The sequence below is a fragment of the Sceloporus undulatus genome, chromosome 5, assembly GCF_019175285.1.
Source record: "Sceloporus undulatus isolate JIND9_A2432 ecotype Alabama chromosome 5, SceUnd_v1.1, whole genome shotgun sequence".
Lineage (NCBI taxonomy): Eukaryota > Metazoa > Chordata > Lepidosauria > Squamata > Phrynosomatidae > Sceloporus > Sceloporus undulatus.
In genome coordinates this window covers 171,276,062-171,293,272 of record NC_056526.1, presented here as the reverse complement: position 1 = coordinate 171,293,272, position 17,211 = coordinate 171,276,062, and the positions used below count along the sequence as shown (strand labels likewise).

At 38.7% G+C, this 17,211-nt stretch overlaps 1 protein-coding gene across 3 annotated transcripts in view; it reads left to right on the top strand.

Moving 5' to 3' along the window:
* The first annotated feature begins 7,417 nt into the window (after positions 1-7,417).
* RAP1GDS1 (Rap1 GTPase-GDP dissociation stimulator 1) overlaps positions 7,418-17,211 on the top strand; it is a 114,498-nt gene continuing 104,704 nt past the window's right edge. For all 3 annotated transcript variants that reach the window (XM_042470803.1, XM_042470802.1, XM_042470801.1), the window contains exon 1: positions 7,418-7,492. In XM_042470803.1, coding sequence (XP_042326737.1) covers positions 7,450-7,492 — 43 coding nt within the window. In that variant the 5' untranslated portion in view covers positions 7,418-7,449. The remainder of the gene's footprint in view (positions 7,493-17,211) is intronic.

Sequence of the window (17,211 nt, the reverse complement as noted above, 5' to 3'; positions counted from 1 at the left end):
AAGAGGCCAGATCCTTACTTTCACTGAATATGTGTTTTTCCATGTGATAAAACCACATTCTATTATACTTACTCCTTCTTTTATTTTTGTAAGACACCCAACTTGGTTGTCAACACAGGGAATTTTCCCAAGCAAATTACTTCAGGCTGCAGCCCTGCACAGACCTACTTGAGAGTTGACACAGCATAGGATTGCACTGTCATTTATCCAAGTACAATTGGGATCATCAGGATTTCACTGGACATATTCAGGCAAAAAAGGTGCATTGGTCTTAGATAGCAAGTCACTCTGGTTTTTTCTAGGCCTTTCTTCCCAAAATGCTGATGGTACTGAAGTTCCTTGCAATGCTTTGCTAGCATTAAGGTCTATGTCCTCACATGGCCTTAGGATGCAGCCACCTAGCTGAAGCTCAGCAGTTTTCGATCAGGTTGGTAGCTGGATGGAAGGCCAGATGGGACTTTGTGAAATGTTATTTTGAATTCCATGTTGGGAGAAAAGTGGAAATTATTTGTAAATCTTCTGTTGGGGATTATCAATTGGATAGGTTTAGAGACATCTAATGTTAATATAAATTAAATAATTTAAATGTACCAAGGAAATAAACAGATGGCCCTGACTTGTTGTCAAACTAAAAGCTCTCTCCCCAAAACAGTTTCTTTAAATAAAAACTAACAGCATATATACAAACAAAAACATAAATGAACAAATGATAGGATATAGAAAAGAAACAGTAGCGATGAGAGACACAGAAAGCAGTACTCATTATCTAATCTGGGGAGAGTTTAGTGTCATCTGAGGCTGCATCTGCACTGCAGAAATAATCCAGGTTGATAAGCTTTACTTGCCATGGCTCCATACTATGGAATTCTGGGATTTGTAGTTTTGTGAGGCATTTAGCATTCTCTGTCAGAGAGCCCTGGTGTCACAACAAACTACAAATCGCAGGATTCCGTAGCATGGAGCCATGTCAGTTAAAACAGTGTCAACCTGGATTATTTCTGCAGTGCAAATGCAGACTGAGATGAACAACAGCTAAACAGCTTCTAAAAAAATAAAAAACAAAAAACTTCCCCGGGCATATTTGGAAGACAGTTGCTGTCTTGAAAGAATAGATAATGAAGTGAAGAGATCTATTTCTTTCATTTCTTAAACTCTGTGTGTGTGTGTGTGTGTGTGTGTGTGTGTGTATCCCTCTTTTTGAAGATGAGGACAACATTTACCCTCTTCCAGTCCCATTTCTTCTTAGATTTATATAGACACATATATACAGTGAGCCCTTGCCTTATGTGGGGGATCCGTTCGGGACCCCTTCGCCTAAGGCAAATAGCGCATATGCTCAAGCCCCATTGAAAATAATGGGGCTCGTGCATGATGCATGCGCACCACTACAACCCCGTTGCATGGCTTTCAGCGCATTGTAGATATGTATCTCTGAAGGCAAGCATGGTGTAGTGGTTTAAGCATTGGACTATAACCCTGGGAGACCAGGGTTCGAATCCCAGCTTGGACATGGAAATCCACAGGGTGACACTCTCTCAGACTCAGAGGATAGGAATGGCAAAACTTCTCTGAACAAACTTTGCCAAGAAAACCCTATGACAAGGTTGTCTTAGGGTTGCCATAAGTCAGAAATGACTAGAAGGCACACAACAACAACCATACACACACACACACACTATATATATATATGTGTGTGTGTGTGTGTGTGTGTGTGTGTATTGGGACGGGGAGGGATTGGCAATGGCTGGATTGTTTTTTTCTAGTGAGCAACTGACTCTTTAAACTGTGCTTTAGGAGATTATCACACTAATGTCTAGAATGTTCTGATCACATCCCAAAAATGCTTTGTAAATTGACGGGATGGGAACGAGTGTTACAGCATTTGACTAGTAATTGTGCAACGTAATGACAAGGAATACTATCACACACCCTATGCTGTTGTAACGGTAATCAAGCTCAGGTCATCCATAACGCATGCTTTTTTGTGTATACGTGCTTTTGCTGTGATGTTTATGGTACTGCGCTTATATGTGACATCATTGTTCTGTGGTCCTCTTACCTTATCGTACTTCCTTCCTATGAGGTTTGTTTTGGGCTGGCACAAGGGTGTTCATTATGGAATAACTGGGAAAATAATAAAATTACTTGTGTCTCCTCGTGTCACCACCAGAACAGTAGTTTGGGTGATGTTCTAGGATGCGTGGGGAAGAGGGAGTCCTAACCAAGCAGAACACAAGGGTGGATTCATCCCGGTAGGATTATTGCATACACACAACCTGGAATGGCCCAAAAGCGATCATGACATCTATGAATGGATGTTTCCCATTTTTGACAAGGAACAGGAGAAGGCAGGACTGGATGTGGGATGAGTACTGCATTAGAACAGGGCTGTGCGATAACATTAGTTCCATTCAGGTTACATTCTGTGTCCAGCCTGTTAGTGAAACGCTGTGCGATAATCTCCTTAATCTGAGTTCAGTAGTAGTATCCATGTGCTCCTTGTCAGAGAAACAGCCTTCATATCTTCCAACAACTGAACCAGCAGGGGAAGCCTAGCTTTGATCAGGTATGCAACACTACATCAGTCGTGCTGGAAAAGAGGAATGCTTGGGGGAGAATTTAAGTCAGTCAGCAAGCTGGAGGAGGCAGTTCGTGTGAGTACAAGGCATTTAGGAACATCAGGGAGGCACAGTTTGGTGCAGAGTAGAGTAGACAAGCTAATCTGGAACCGAGGGTACATCTTTTATTAGAATCATAGAGTTGGAAGAGACCACTAGGGCCATCCAGTCCAACCCCCTGCCATGCAGGAAATCCAAATCAAAGCATCCCTGACAGATGGCCATCCAGCCTCTGTTTAAAGACCTCCAAGGAAGGAGACTCTATCACCCTCCGAGGGAGTGCATTCCATTGTCGAACAGCCCTAACTGTCAGGACGTTCCTCCTAATGTTCAGGTGGAATCTCTTTTCCTGCAGCTTGCATCCATTGTTCCGGGTCCTGTTCTCTGGAGCAGCAGAAAACAAGCTTGCTCCCTCTTCAATATGACATCCCTTCAAATATTTAAACAGGGCGATCATATCACCTCTTAACCTTCTTTTCTCCAGGCTAAACATCCCCAGCTCCCTAAGTCGTTCCTCATAGGGCATGGTTTCCAGACCTTTCACCATTTTTGTCGCCCTCCTTTGGACACGCTCCAGTTTCTCAATGTCCTTTCTGAACTGTGGCGCCCAGAACTGGACACAATATTCTAGGTGGGGCCTGACCAGAGCAGAATACAGTGGCACTATTACTTCTCTTGATCTAGACACTATACTTCTATTGATGCAGCCTAAAATAGCATTGGCCTTTTTAGCTGCCGCATCACACTGTTCACTCATGTTCAACTTGTGGTCTACTTGGACTCCTAGATCCCTTTCACACGTAGTTTCATTCAGCCAGGTGTCACCCATCCTATATCTGTGCATTTTATTTTTCCGCCCTAAGTGCAATACCTTACATTTCTCCGTGTTGAATTTCATTTTGTTAGCTTTGGCCCAGCTTTCTAGTCTATTCAGGTCATTTTGAATCTTGATCCTGTCCTCTGGGGTATTAGCTATTCCCCCTAATTTGGTATCATCTGCAAATTTGATAAGTATGCTTCCAATTCTGTCATCCAGGTCATTGATAAAGATGTTGAATAGCACTGGGCCCAGGACAGAGCCCTGTGGGACCCCACTGGTCACTTTTCTCCAGGATGAAAAGGAGCCATTGTTGAGCACCCTTTGGGTTCGGCCGGTCAAACAATTACAGATCCATTTAACAGTTCCTTTGTCTAGCCCACATTTTACAAGCTTGTTTGCAAGAATGTCATGGGGAACTTTGTCAAAGGCCTTACTGAAATCAAGATACTATATCCACAGCATTCCCTTCATCTACCAAGCTGGTAATTTTATCAAAGAAAGTGATCAGGTTTGTCTGGCATGACTTGTTTCTCTGAAACCCATGTTGACTTTTTGTGATTATGGCATTGCCTTCTAGATGTTCACAGACTCTCTGTTTAATGATCTGCTCCAGAATCTTTCCTAGTACTGATGTCAGACTAACTGGACGATAATTGTTGGGATCCTCTTTTTTCCCCTTTTTGAAGATGGGGACAACGTTTGCCCTCCGCCAGTCTGCTGGGATCTCTCCTGTTTTGCAGGAGTTTTCAAAGATTATTGCCAATGGCTCCGATATTACATTTGCCAGTTCTTTTAATACCCTTGGATGGAGTTCATCTGGTCCCGGAGACTTAAATTCATTTAGATTAATAAGGTGTTCCTCTACTATCTCTTTACTTATTCTGTACTGAAATGCCCCTATCCTGTCCTCTGCTCCATTATCCTCAGGTTGAGCACCCTTTGCCTTTTCTGAGAAGACTGAGGCAAAGAAGGTGTTGAGTAATTCTGCCTTTTCTCTGTCTTCTGTTAGCATTTTGCCATCTTCTCCACGCAGTGGCCCTACCGTTTCCTTCTTCTTCCTTTTGCTGCGGACATATCCAAAAAAGCCCTTTTTATTGTTCTTAACCTCTCTAGCAAGCCTGAGTTCATTCTGTGCTTTAGCTTTTCTGACTTTACCCCTACACATGCCTGCTATTTCTTTGAATTTCTTTTTTGTGATTTCCCCCTTCTTCCATTTCTTATACATGTTCTGTTTCAAACTTAGCTCGGTTGAAAGTTCCTTAGTCATCCATCCTGGTTTCTTGAGACACCTCCCGTTTTTCTTTCTCACTGGAACTGTTTGAAATTGTGCCTTCAGTATCTCCCTTTTGAGAAAGTCCCATCCGTCCTGAACCCCTTTATCTTTTAGTATTTCTGACCATGGAATTGCCCTCAATACTTCTCTAAGTTTACTGAAATCCGCTCTCCTAAAGTCTAGGATGCGTGTCTGACTATGCCTGGCTTCTCCTTTCCACTGTATTACAAACTCCAGGAGAACATGGTCACTTCCACCTTTTGAAGGATCATGTTTGCAATTTTGAGTTGCAGTTAGGTCTAGTAATGCCTCTGGATGCTGTAGCCAAGATTGCCTTGGCTCTGTTCCTGTTAATATACCAGTTACATCCCTTTCTGGTGATGATGAAAATGGCCATTGTGACCCAAGCCTTAATCACTTCCCATTTAGTTTACTGTGACACATTCTGAGTGGGGCTAGCCTTGAGGAATGTTCAGAAAATTAATGTTGCAGTTGTACTGCTTTCTGGTATTACCATAGTTTTTAGGTCACAGTACAGTACACCAGTCTTACATAAGCTGTACTGGCTTCCTGTTTGTTTCCACGTCTGAGTCAATGTCCTGGTCCTTACCTATACAGCGCCTAAATGACTTAGGGCCAGGACTGATCCTTGCATATGAACCTTCCCACAGTTTCTGATCTTAGAAACATGAGATACTAGTTTGGTGGGAGAGAGCCAGCCAGTGGTTTGAGCATTGGACTATCATTCTGGAGACCAGGGTTCAAATTTCTGCTCATCAATGGAAACCCACTGGGTGATCTTGGGCAAGTCACACTCTCTTAGCCTCAGATACACAACAACAACAGCCAGGAGGGAATGAAAGACAAGGCCTTACCTAAAGTATCATCCAGCTGTGGAATTCTATCTCTGTCTTCACTCAGTTTTTAAGGGGCAATGAATGTTTTTAGAGAGCCCTGGTAGTGCAGTGGTTTAATGCCTGTACTGCAGTCACTCACTCATTCACAAACCATAAGGTTGTGAATTTAATACCAGCCAGGGGCTCAAGCTTGACTCAGGCTTCCACCCTTCAGAGGTCGCTAAAATGAGTACCCAGCTTGCTGGGGGCAATTAGTTTACAGGAATAAACTCTTCTATAACATAGCTACATAGCCTGGAAAACCTTATACTTTGTAAACCACTTAGGGAGTGCTTAAGTGCACTCATAAGAGGGATAGAAATGTACTTGCTATATTGCTATTGCGTTTGACTAATCCTAAGTTTTAATATTTATTTATTTATAATAAATATTTGTTAATATTTAATTTAGCATTTGTTAATTTAATATTTAATATTTATTAATCAAGCAACAGACAAGCATTTCAACACCAAATTAAATTAAAAAGCATTGAAATAAATATTTATTTATATGATTACACAGACAGATGTGGAGTCTATATTTTGAGATATTAATGAACCAATATTAACAGCCTGACTGTTAATCTGCTTTCATTTGTTACTTTCCTTTTGTACATTACTTTATGAGCTTTGTTTTGAGCGAAAATGTGGGTTAGAAAGATTTTAATAAACAATATTGATATTCTAATAAATAAGACTAGATATACAAATATTTGCTCCCACTTCATTTTACAGGGATTGCAAGAAGTCAGGGACTAGTGAGGGCAAGGAAACCCAATTAGTCTTGGCTCATGCAATGGATGGAGATAGAAATTCTTTCCAATTTTATACCAGCCAGAATCTGGGGTGAAAACCTGAATTTTGGTTAGGGATATTTTTTTCCATTCAAAAAGGGACTAGTGTCCTACAAATTGTGGCTGAATATAGTAGCTTTTCAGAATGTGGTGCTTTGTATATTTATATTACATTATAATTCAATTAAAACAATAACATTCTGAAATAAGCTTAATACACATTATTATGTAAAAATAGAATATAATCCAGTAAATTAAAAGTTAGTTTTAAAAAAACTTTACCTGGTAAAGACACTTCCACAAAAGGGATTGTCACTGACCTCCAAGGGTATATGGTTTTCTGGTGTCTCCCAGAAACTCAGGTCATTCTAAGGTGCTCTAGGAGATCTCATTACTTGCCCTGATTGTTTTCTTAAGGTGGCCAGCGGAATGTGAAAAGTGGCCACTCAACCTAGCACTTGCATGGCAGTCTCCTAATAGAACCAGGGCATCTTCAGGATGAAGCTACAGTATGTTACTATGAGCTTGCCCTCCATGCAGAGTCATAAGTGATGAAAAGATTGCCTTGTTACTGTACCAGAACCTATTATCACCTGTGCAATGACAACCTAGGATGGCTACATTTTGTATGCTTCAGAGTGGGTAGGCCTCTTTGTACATCCTTGGAGTAAACTGTACAAACCATTCTAATTACTGATTCATTTTTTGCTGCCTATCAGAATTTTGCAGAACAGAAACACTTGGTTCTGTTCACTTTCAGGAAGGATTTGAGAGTGAGTCTGGATATTGTTCTAACATCATGAGTAGCAGGTGCTGTTTTAGCTGAGAGTGAGTTTGCATATGCTCTAGAGAACTGAACTGCACACACAGTACCAAAATATGGCTCTCTCTTGCTTGAAATCCCTTGCCTCTGTCTATTAGCTGTATTGCTGTGATGTCATGGAATACTGTATTTCTGACTACATCATACTGAAGAGAAGGTACCATGTACTGTGCAGAAAGAAATGGAAAATCAAATGTCATACAAGCCCTATGAAAAAGTGGGCTACATGCTTTTGGCAGAGAAGAGGGATGGAGGCATAAAAGGAGAGGGTGGGTAAGCCTTTTAGGATGTGCTGCATTTAGTAAATAAAGATTGAATGTTGTCTAAAAATGCAGGTTGTCTAAAGAATAGACTGCTAAGAAGGGCTAGATGGGGAACTAAAGAAAAGGGGAATAAATCAGGCAGTGTAAAGGGAGCTAGGGAGAAATTGCACATCAGGCCGTAGGGCAAGGTGGCCTGTCCCTGTTGAATAATTCTAAGCTTTGTTTGATGCTGCAAGGCTGCATTTGGCAAAGATGGCTTGGCAGTCTGAATCCTCTCCTCATGCTGGCACAACATCTTGGTTTAAACCCAAAAGTCATCAGTTTGACAGTCTTTGCATCGCTTGCAAAATGGTTATTTTCTGATGCATTGGCTCAGCATGTAACACTGTTGTATGTGGAAGAGGAACGAACATGTGGGTGAATGGGATAGGAAATAAAAAGGACAGAAAAGGCCACTGTTTAGCTGGCCATATGTAGTTCTGACAGTGCTCCTGCTGTTCTAGAGGAAGTTACCGAGAATCAAAGCTTGAATTTCTGTGTAGTCCTAATTTTCTATCAGCAAGGCACATGCCAAACTTTACATCTCATCTCAGAAATGATTTTTACTTTTTAAAGAAAAGCCTTTTTATAATAACATTAGTTTTTTAAAAAAAACCCAGCAAATTATTAGGCCCATACAGACAGGCCAAAATAAAGCTGCTTCGGGTCACTAAGGACTATACCAGAGATTTGGCACAGCTTCTGGCCTCTTAGGATGCATGCATCATTTAAACAGCATACCTCCAAAGTGACCGGAAGCAGCTTTATTTTGGCCTGTCTGTATGGGCCCATAATGTCTTTCCTGTGCTCAAGAAAAATGTAGTACGAATCTTGTGAGGTTTGTGTAGCAGCTTTTATGTTATTCTTCATGTCTATTCTTCACAGTGTTTATTTTCTGCACTTTTTATAATAGTTGGAAAGACTGAGAAATATAATGTATTGAAGACGATTTCCCCTCTGGTACTAGATGTTCTTTATGAGCTTCTACCCACTTGGTAAATCATGTCAAAGAATCAAAAATTGCTCCCATGAGCACTAAATTCCTATGTCAGTTTTATGTTTAAATGTGAATATACTGTATTGTGATAAGAGGGTCAGGTATGCAGCTGTGTTTGTTCTTGTGCTCTTCAAGTGAAAGATGTAAATATGTTTGCATAGCAGTGTGGTGATAGTTTTGCTGCCACTTCTTTTGAAAAGTGAAAAGACTACAATTAAGTTATAAAATCATTGTATGAATTTGCATTTATGAAATAAGGCCATATCTTTTACTTAGACTAATTGTAGGCTTACTTACCTTATAAAAATTGCTGTCATCCATTCAAAGACAATGCTTTTGGGAGAGGGCAGAGCAGCATGATGTTGAGAAAATAGTGACCTACCTAAGGCTACCTCTGAGTTTATGGTTTATGGTTGAAATGAAGACTTTATAGCTGATGGTTAGGAGAGATTTGCTGAGCAGTCCTGTTGTGCCAGTTGTATTAAAAGAAATCTTCCAGTTTATTTCATCTAGGTTTACTCAGGAGAGCTTCCATGCTATTTCTTTCCCACCATTTAGCCACTAATATGGTATTAGTTTAATGAAACATATACAGTATATTTACCTTGTGTATGTAGTTCCTTCTGTATACTGCCATTTTGACAATTCCTTTTTGTTCTTTAATTTATTGTGTATTGTTTTTACTACAATGGTGTGTTTTATGTGCAAATCTCTCTCTCTCTCTCTCTCTCTCTCTCCTCTATATATATATATATATATATATAGTTTCTTCATTTGCAAATGCTATTTGTAAAACATGCTGGTTTGGGTGTGATAAATATTCTGACATAAAACATCCAGAAATAACAAGTAAACTTTTTAAATTTAAGCTTTGTTAAGCTTTTAATATAAGCTTAAGACTGGACTATCTAGTTCAACAGTAACTTTGCTTTAGAATTCTTACACAAACAACTGGCAAGTTGTTGACTCTCATTTTGTCACTAGTCAGTGCAGGACACTATGTCTTGACTAGGAGTTGCTTCCACAGACTGAGGACTGCAGTTCCCAACTAAGTTACATCCCCATATTATTCATATGTTTATTGATGGTCTGCTTTTCTGTGAATTATATTAAAAGCAGCTAACATCTTAGCTAAAAGAATAATTTTGAAAATAATTTTAAAATACACATCATAACTAACTAACCAGTCACTAATAGTAGTAACAGCAGCATAGTGCAGTGGTTACTGAATATTAAAATCCTTCTTTATCATAACAGCAAACGTAATGGAAACCAAGGAGGAATCTTGTAGATTGCTCCTCGTCGTGCCCCAAAGTGTAGGGGCTGTCATAAAGATGGCTCTTCTCTTCTGCCCACCAGTTCTACTTCTGACAGTAGTGAGGATAAAATTAAAATATGTGTTTCACAGCTTCCCACCTATACTCTGTTTACATCCTTAATATGTATACCTCAGAAAGGGACATTTTTCAGTTACTCCAGGGGTGGAAAACATGTGGTTCACAGAGTTTGGCTTCCTGTCTATTTTTCTAGCTTCTTATGCTGTTGTAGTTAAGGACAGGGCATCTTTTTATATTCAGATAAGGTATGCAGGCATTATATGCGTTGTTTTTAAGCCAAGCCATTCTTTCAGTAGCATGGCTTGGCTTTAAAAGAAGATGCAGGCTACCAGTATACTTTATTTTACAATAGAAATGCAGCTTCCTCCCATTATTTTATGAAATTTCATCATCAATAGGCGATGGATTTGGCCCCCAGTATTTCAAACAAGGCCAGTATGTCATTCCCACCTACTAGATGTTCATGCCTGATTTACAAAAAAATAAAAATAAAATTTGAATAAATGTATTTTTCCATCTTTTTTTCTAGTTTTGGCCTGAAGGCTACATTTTAATGGCTGCCTTGACACAAAGCTAACTAGTTTTGCATCTACTAGCCTCTTATTGACATGATTTTTTTAACTGTATGATTTCTTGAAGAAGCTGTCCCCCCTAAACAATACTGAATGCTGGGAAAGCTTTCCTTCAACCCATTTTCTAATTATTTGTTCCCAGTTTGTGAATTAAAAAGACATGGTAAGATATTAGCTATGACAAGGGCTGCTTCCAGGGTGATGGAAGTAATTGCTACTCCAGAAATTGTCTGTTGGCTTCCTAAAACAGAAACATTCCAAGAGATGTTCAGGGCCATATTTAACATTACTCAGAACCCTAATTCTAAATGCATTTGGTTTGGAGTAAATACATTACTTTCAGGTAGGTGTACTTAGGATCACAGCCAAAGATATTTAATAATTATGCCAATGTGTTGGTTTTTTTAAAAAAAATATTCTCAAGGTGGCTTACTGTTAAAAACAAAAACAAAACACAAGCCAAGAAAGATAGTGAATATGTTAGAATGTGAAAAAGTAACATACCCAAAATGACAGTTAAAAGTGGTAGCATGGCAAATAACATTAAATATTAGGATGCACAAATCAGCCCATGCTTATGCCCTCTTGAATAAATATATCATCTACAGTATTTGCTAAAAATTCTGTATGACAGCTCTTTTCTGTAATGAAAACATTATAAAGCTGTCTGTTTCACAATAAAAATTATTCAGGAAAGCCATGGAAGACACACCGGTGAATATGTACTTGCACTTGGGGACTTGATTCACTCTTGGGGTTTTGTATTATGTCAACACCAGTGGTCAGAAATAATCATGCTACCATCCAGATGTTGTTGACCTGCAACTGCCAACAGCCCTAGCCAGCATAGCCAATGGTGAGGATAAATGGGAGATGCAGTCCAAAAAGATCTGGAGGGAAGCTTCACTGTGTTGTACCCAACAACTGTCACACACCAGAGAACACAGATGCTATCTATAGGAAGGAAAATGCAGACAACTTCTACTCTGCAACCATCATTTTATGACATCTACTATTATCCCAGGTATGTTGATGAGATTTCAATAAATGTCATGTCAAAGTATTCTGCTTAGGTATTCTGCCTCCTGTGATGCCATGAAGGTTTTTATTTGCATTTATTGAGTATAAAAATAATCTGTTGCAAATTATAAGCATGCTTACTTGAAGCAAAGGTGGGGTTTCTAGTCAAGGCTAGTCCACAACTTTTTTGACTTTTTAAAAAACTTCTTATTTTTAATGTGTGTTATTTTCTCCATACATTTTAAACTTTTTTGTAATTTTTTTAAAAAACAAATTAAAGGTGTGATGTAAATAACCCAAGCAACTGAACACTCGAGATCTCCTTCCAACTTGATCTGGAATTTAGAATGTGTTCTCTTCAATTGCTTTTTTCCCTTTCTTTTAATTCACACTGTGTTTCCTCTGATCATCCATTCTCTCTTTCTCTTCTCTATACTTCTCTTTCTGTCCTCTTTCCATCTTCCACCAGAGACTTGCTTTCAGGCCCATAGCAATTCAACTGCTAGAGAAGCAACAGAGAGGTTTGGGACATAGCTGCTAGGCAGACACATTTGGAAAGAGGCCCAATCTTCTACATAGCATGGGCAGGCCTTTGGGACTGCATGTGTATCTGCTTTCTCCGGATCACTCTCTTAATTTCATTCTTTATTTGTCATCATGGGATGAGATGGAAGATGGTGAGCAAGGTGTGTGTGTGTATTGGGAGCCACAGCAAGTTGCCAGTTTTTGCCCTCTTGTGTACTAAGCCTGAGTGTAACTGAAATAGCTGCATATTCTTATCTTTCCTCCATTTTCATGGGTAGGGGAGCAGAAGATTTCTACCTCAGAGAATGTGTGAAGGATGTTATCATCAGACATTCCAAAAAGAAAAGACATATAAAACATTATAAAAACATAGCGCCGCCCCCCCCCCCCAATTATTCAGTTATCTCAAGCATATCAAAGCTAACTCCTCCTGAACATTTAATTCTTATGTACTTTGAGAAAGGTGCTCATCTTGCCAAGCCAACCGCATCAGATGCTGTGCTAGGCTGGAAATCGGTACTGCAGTTTTGACTGGACACCCATCTAATATTAAGAGCTCCATTAAAGTTTATTAGAATTGGAGTGCTGTTCTTCCTAATTATTTCTTAGATTGGTATAGGATATGACTTCATTCAAAAGTATTTATCTATCTTGAGTTGTAAGTTTCACAGATAACACATTAGACAGACTGTGTTAGAAGATCAGAGCTTCCAGGGAACTTGAATAAGATTGAGAAGTGAGTGAACCTTGTATTGGTAGAATTTAAAGGGGTGGGGGACAGTCACTTTGAAACCATGCAGATATCTTACTGATTTTTTATGTTCCTCTCACCAAATATCTGTGCTTCAATTAGATTATAAGTTTGGCAAACTCGTTAAACGAACTTGTTAAATGTATAAGGTTTATATATCTATGACTTATTCTTATCTCTGCACAAAATGATAGTACACTGCAGTTTGGAGATAAACCAGCCTCGTTGCCACTGGATAGATCCACTGAAATAAATTCTGATTAAAACAAGCTCTGATTAAAGCAACGATTTAAAGTTTTTATTAAAACAAGCGAACATGTGTAACATACTCTGTAACATCTTATTTTAGAAGTTATGCTTGCAATATACCAAGTGATCCTCCCTGAACCTCCTCTCCCAAGTATTATCCCCGGCTTGGTAATGTTACTTTTTTGGATTACAGTTTCCCAAATTCTTGAATTTGCCTGGGGGATTTTAGGCTCAGAAAAAGTAATTTTCTCAAGTTTTATTATTATGCATTGCTGAAAGCATTTTTTTTTTAAATGAGGCCATGATTCAAAGATAGATTCTTTCAAGATATCTATTAAGGAACTTTCATTACTTTTATTTGTGGCGGTAAAATGGCATTTAAAAGTCTGCAAAGCTGTATAATGTAGAAAAAAGGATTTTGCTGAGTCAACAAAACAGGATCCAGTTGTGCTGTCTGAATTTAACAGGGAATTTATTTAATACCATTAGTACAATATGGACTATAATCGACTTTCTCAAAAGAAAGTCACTGATGTAGCACCCTGATAACCTTTTTAGAAATATTTTTACAAATTTCAATTCAAGAAAATATGAAATGTTTCTTAACTTGTGCCCATGTATTTCTTTCAATGTGAATTCTGTCTCCAAAGGGGACACAGTGACATGTTTTTGTTCTGCTACCAAATGTATAATACCTGTTTATGTAAAAGTATTTTTAGAAACTTTCATCTGTTCATTCTTGTAAACCATATGTACCATCTAAAATTATATCCATAAAAATATTGAGTTTGCAGAGAAATTCTGGAAAGGAGGCTTACATTTCATTGAGTTTCTTTGAATGTGGAGTAGTTAATATGACTGTGTCTTTACAGAAAAAAAAATTGAAACAGTGAAATACAAAAGTAGGATTAGTAGCCTTCAAGACTATAATGAGAGTCCAGTGCAAGGTTTTTTGTTTGCTTGTTTTTTAAAAAAATACGTTTGGTTAGGTTGATGTTTGTCAGAGTGCCTTTTGAGATCCATGAACTGAGTTTTGAAGTTTATGATCTTCCAAGCAGAAAGAATCAAGAAGTCTCTTGAGTTGTGCAGATCTTAGCAACTGTGCAATGGTGCCTGTGATACAGAATAGGCTTCTGACCAAATATTGTCAGAGCCTTGTAGGTCAAAAGCAGCTAATTGCATTGTGCCAAATGACTTGAGGAAGACAGGGTGTAATAAGGTTATGCGTACACAGTAATGCAAAGAACAAGAAGCCTCACAGATTCAGGATATATACTGCAGCAGCAGCAGCAGAGGATTCTGAAGTATTGGCTTTTGCTGCCTTGAAATGAAGTTGTGTGTTCCCAGAGGGCTTTGGGAATCCACAAGGTTCAGTGAACAAAGTATCTTGGATGAAGCATTTCAGAGGGATGCAGCTGTTTAAAACTGCAAAAAAGAAATGGGAAAGAGTGAAGAATTCAGATAGGAAAGTATGGATTGAAAACAGAAATGAAGTGGAATTAATTATCCTCTTTGAGAATTTTCCCCTAGTGTTGAGTATTCACATTCAGATATTTACAGCATTTGTAACTTTGACAAATTCCACTGACTTCATAATGGTAAATATGAGATTGGAAATCTGCAGTAAAGAACTTTTAATAATTAAAACTTCCATAATTAAAACCATCAATATCCAGTAAAAGGCAATGAACTAAAAGTTGATTAATACTGTAGTATATAAAATCTCAGGCAGAATAATACTAAAAATAAAATTGCTATACTTTATCAGAACTGTCGGTGTTAATTCTGTTCTCGTTTGTAAGACAGAGCACACAATGCAGCTACTAATTTCTGCTTTAACTGTTTATACATGGAACAGTGGAAGGAGAGAATGGAAAGGAAAGACACATACTCTTTAATCGCTCTTGTTTATAAATAAGGTTCAGACTTTAATGAGGAAGCTGTTCATTTTTCCCAGTTTGTTGAGAGAAGTTTAAATTGCCTGTTAAGATAACAGATAAATGTTTAATGATCAAGTAAAAAGAGACTATGGGAAACAGAGAAAAGCAGTTCCCTGATTAAAGTAACAATTATTATTTTGTCAAACATCTTCAATAAGATAGTCAACAAATTTATAGGCCCAAATTCTGTTATTAGTCTTGAAAAGAGTAGACCAATTCAGTTAATTACATATACCTATAGGTTGACTCACCATTCAACAATTGAGTGAATACGTCTATTCTACTTGGAACTAGCCAACAGGATGCTAGCCATTATTTCAGACCTGCACAACTTGGCAGTAGGTAGCGGCTAAAATTAAAATAAGTAAAAATTCTTTAGGCCACATATAGGTTTTAATAAATTAATAATTTATTTATTATTATTATTATTAATATTATTAATAGTAATTCGGTTCTCTTCCTCCTCTGCTCTGCAGAAAACTGAGTGGTGGAGGAGCCTTGCAGGGCAAGTGTTCGCCCTATTCCTCCTCCACTGCCCAACCTTCTTCTTGGAGTAAAGCCCAGTGGCGGCAAAGCCTTCAGGGGTGAGCATTCACCCCTCTTCCTTCTCCACTCCCTGGCCTTCTCTTTGGGAGAGAGCCCAGTGGTGGAAGAACCTTCAGGGATGAGCGTTCACCCTTCCTTTTCCTCCAGCCAGTCCTCATCTGTGAAAAAGGCTGAGCGGCGGAGGGGCCTTCAAGTTGTTCCACCTCCTTGCTGGCCGCCCAAAATTCTTTGGCAGGCCGCATGTGGTCCCTGGGCCACATGTTGTGAAGGCCTGCATTATTTATTTAGATAGTTCTATCCCTCCCTTTTTATCATGAGATTCAGAGATGTAAATGATATGTTGTTGTTGTTGTTGTTATTGTTGAGTGTCTTCAAGTCACTTCCAACTTATGGCTACCCTAAGGTGACCCTATCATGGGGTTTTCTTGGAATGATTTATTCAGAGGAGGTTTAACATTGCCTTCTGCTGAGGCTGAGAGAGTGTGACTTGCCTAAAATCACACAATGGGTTTCATGGCAAGTTGGGAACTCTAGTCTCCAGAGTTGTAGGCCAACACTTAAACCATTTCACCACGCTGGCTTGCTTGTTTACATATAGAGGAAATATCATCAAAATATTGCTATACAGGGCCTTTATTATGAACAGCACCTATTTTAAATATGAAATATTTAAACGTAGAGAGCAATGTTCTCTTTTCTTCTTTTTTGTAGTACCTTTTTACGATTCCCTCTGCCTTCTCCCAGCAAGTCCCTAACACAGGCAAAATAGTAGACAAATACAATACTTGTGACTGATAGGCAGATGTAGGGTCTGAGACTTAATAGGAAGACTAGAACACATTATGTTAATCAGAAATGAAATAAAAACTCTTTTTAAAGACATGATCAAATTGGTTCTTCATTAACATATGTCTGGCAATCATGTAGCCCTTCAGATGTTGTTGCAATTCCTTACAGCCCTAGTCAACCTAACCAGTGGTGAGGAATGCTGGGAGTTACAGTCCAACATCATATGAAAGATTACATGATTCATATTCCTGATTTGCACAGAACAGTCTTTTGAAAGTCTGTGTATCTGGTAGTATTTCATAGGTTTAGCACTGATTGTGATATCTGTTGTACATAAGGACTGTGAGTAACTTGGAGGGAGGTCAGGAATATCACCGTCTTCCCTTGGGAACATGTTTTTGTAGTTAATCATTGTTGTTATTCTATCATCTTAAAACTTGAGCTTGATTTCTACTTTGAATCTGTAAACTGCAGTTTAATTTATTTTCTTTTTAAAGTCTGCTTTTGTGTGACTGTTCAACACATTCAAAGATAAGCAGCGAAGACGATAATTCCATGTTGAGTACCGTATTTAGCACCTGTCTGGGGGTGATAACTGCAACATTCACACCGGAAATAATGCAGTAGAATTTGGCTCACAGTGACAGAGGGGAAATCTGTTGGATGTATGAACAAACATATACAGTATTGCTAGAATGGATGGAGGTTTGTTCCATCCATCCATCCATCGATCCCCATATATATTTCTTTCTCATTTTGTGTATCTCTTATTTAAAGCTCTGCTTTTACGAGTCAATCATATTCTCATGATCCTCTTAGTGCATGTCAGCAGCCATTCAGACCTAGTGCATACCAACCTCCAAATGTGACTGCTGTGAACTGAAAAATCTATATAGACCAGCTTTTGTTGTTGTAATGCTGCTGCTTTTAGTAGTGCCGTGCAAAAAAGTGACCCACGCT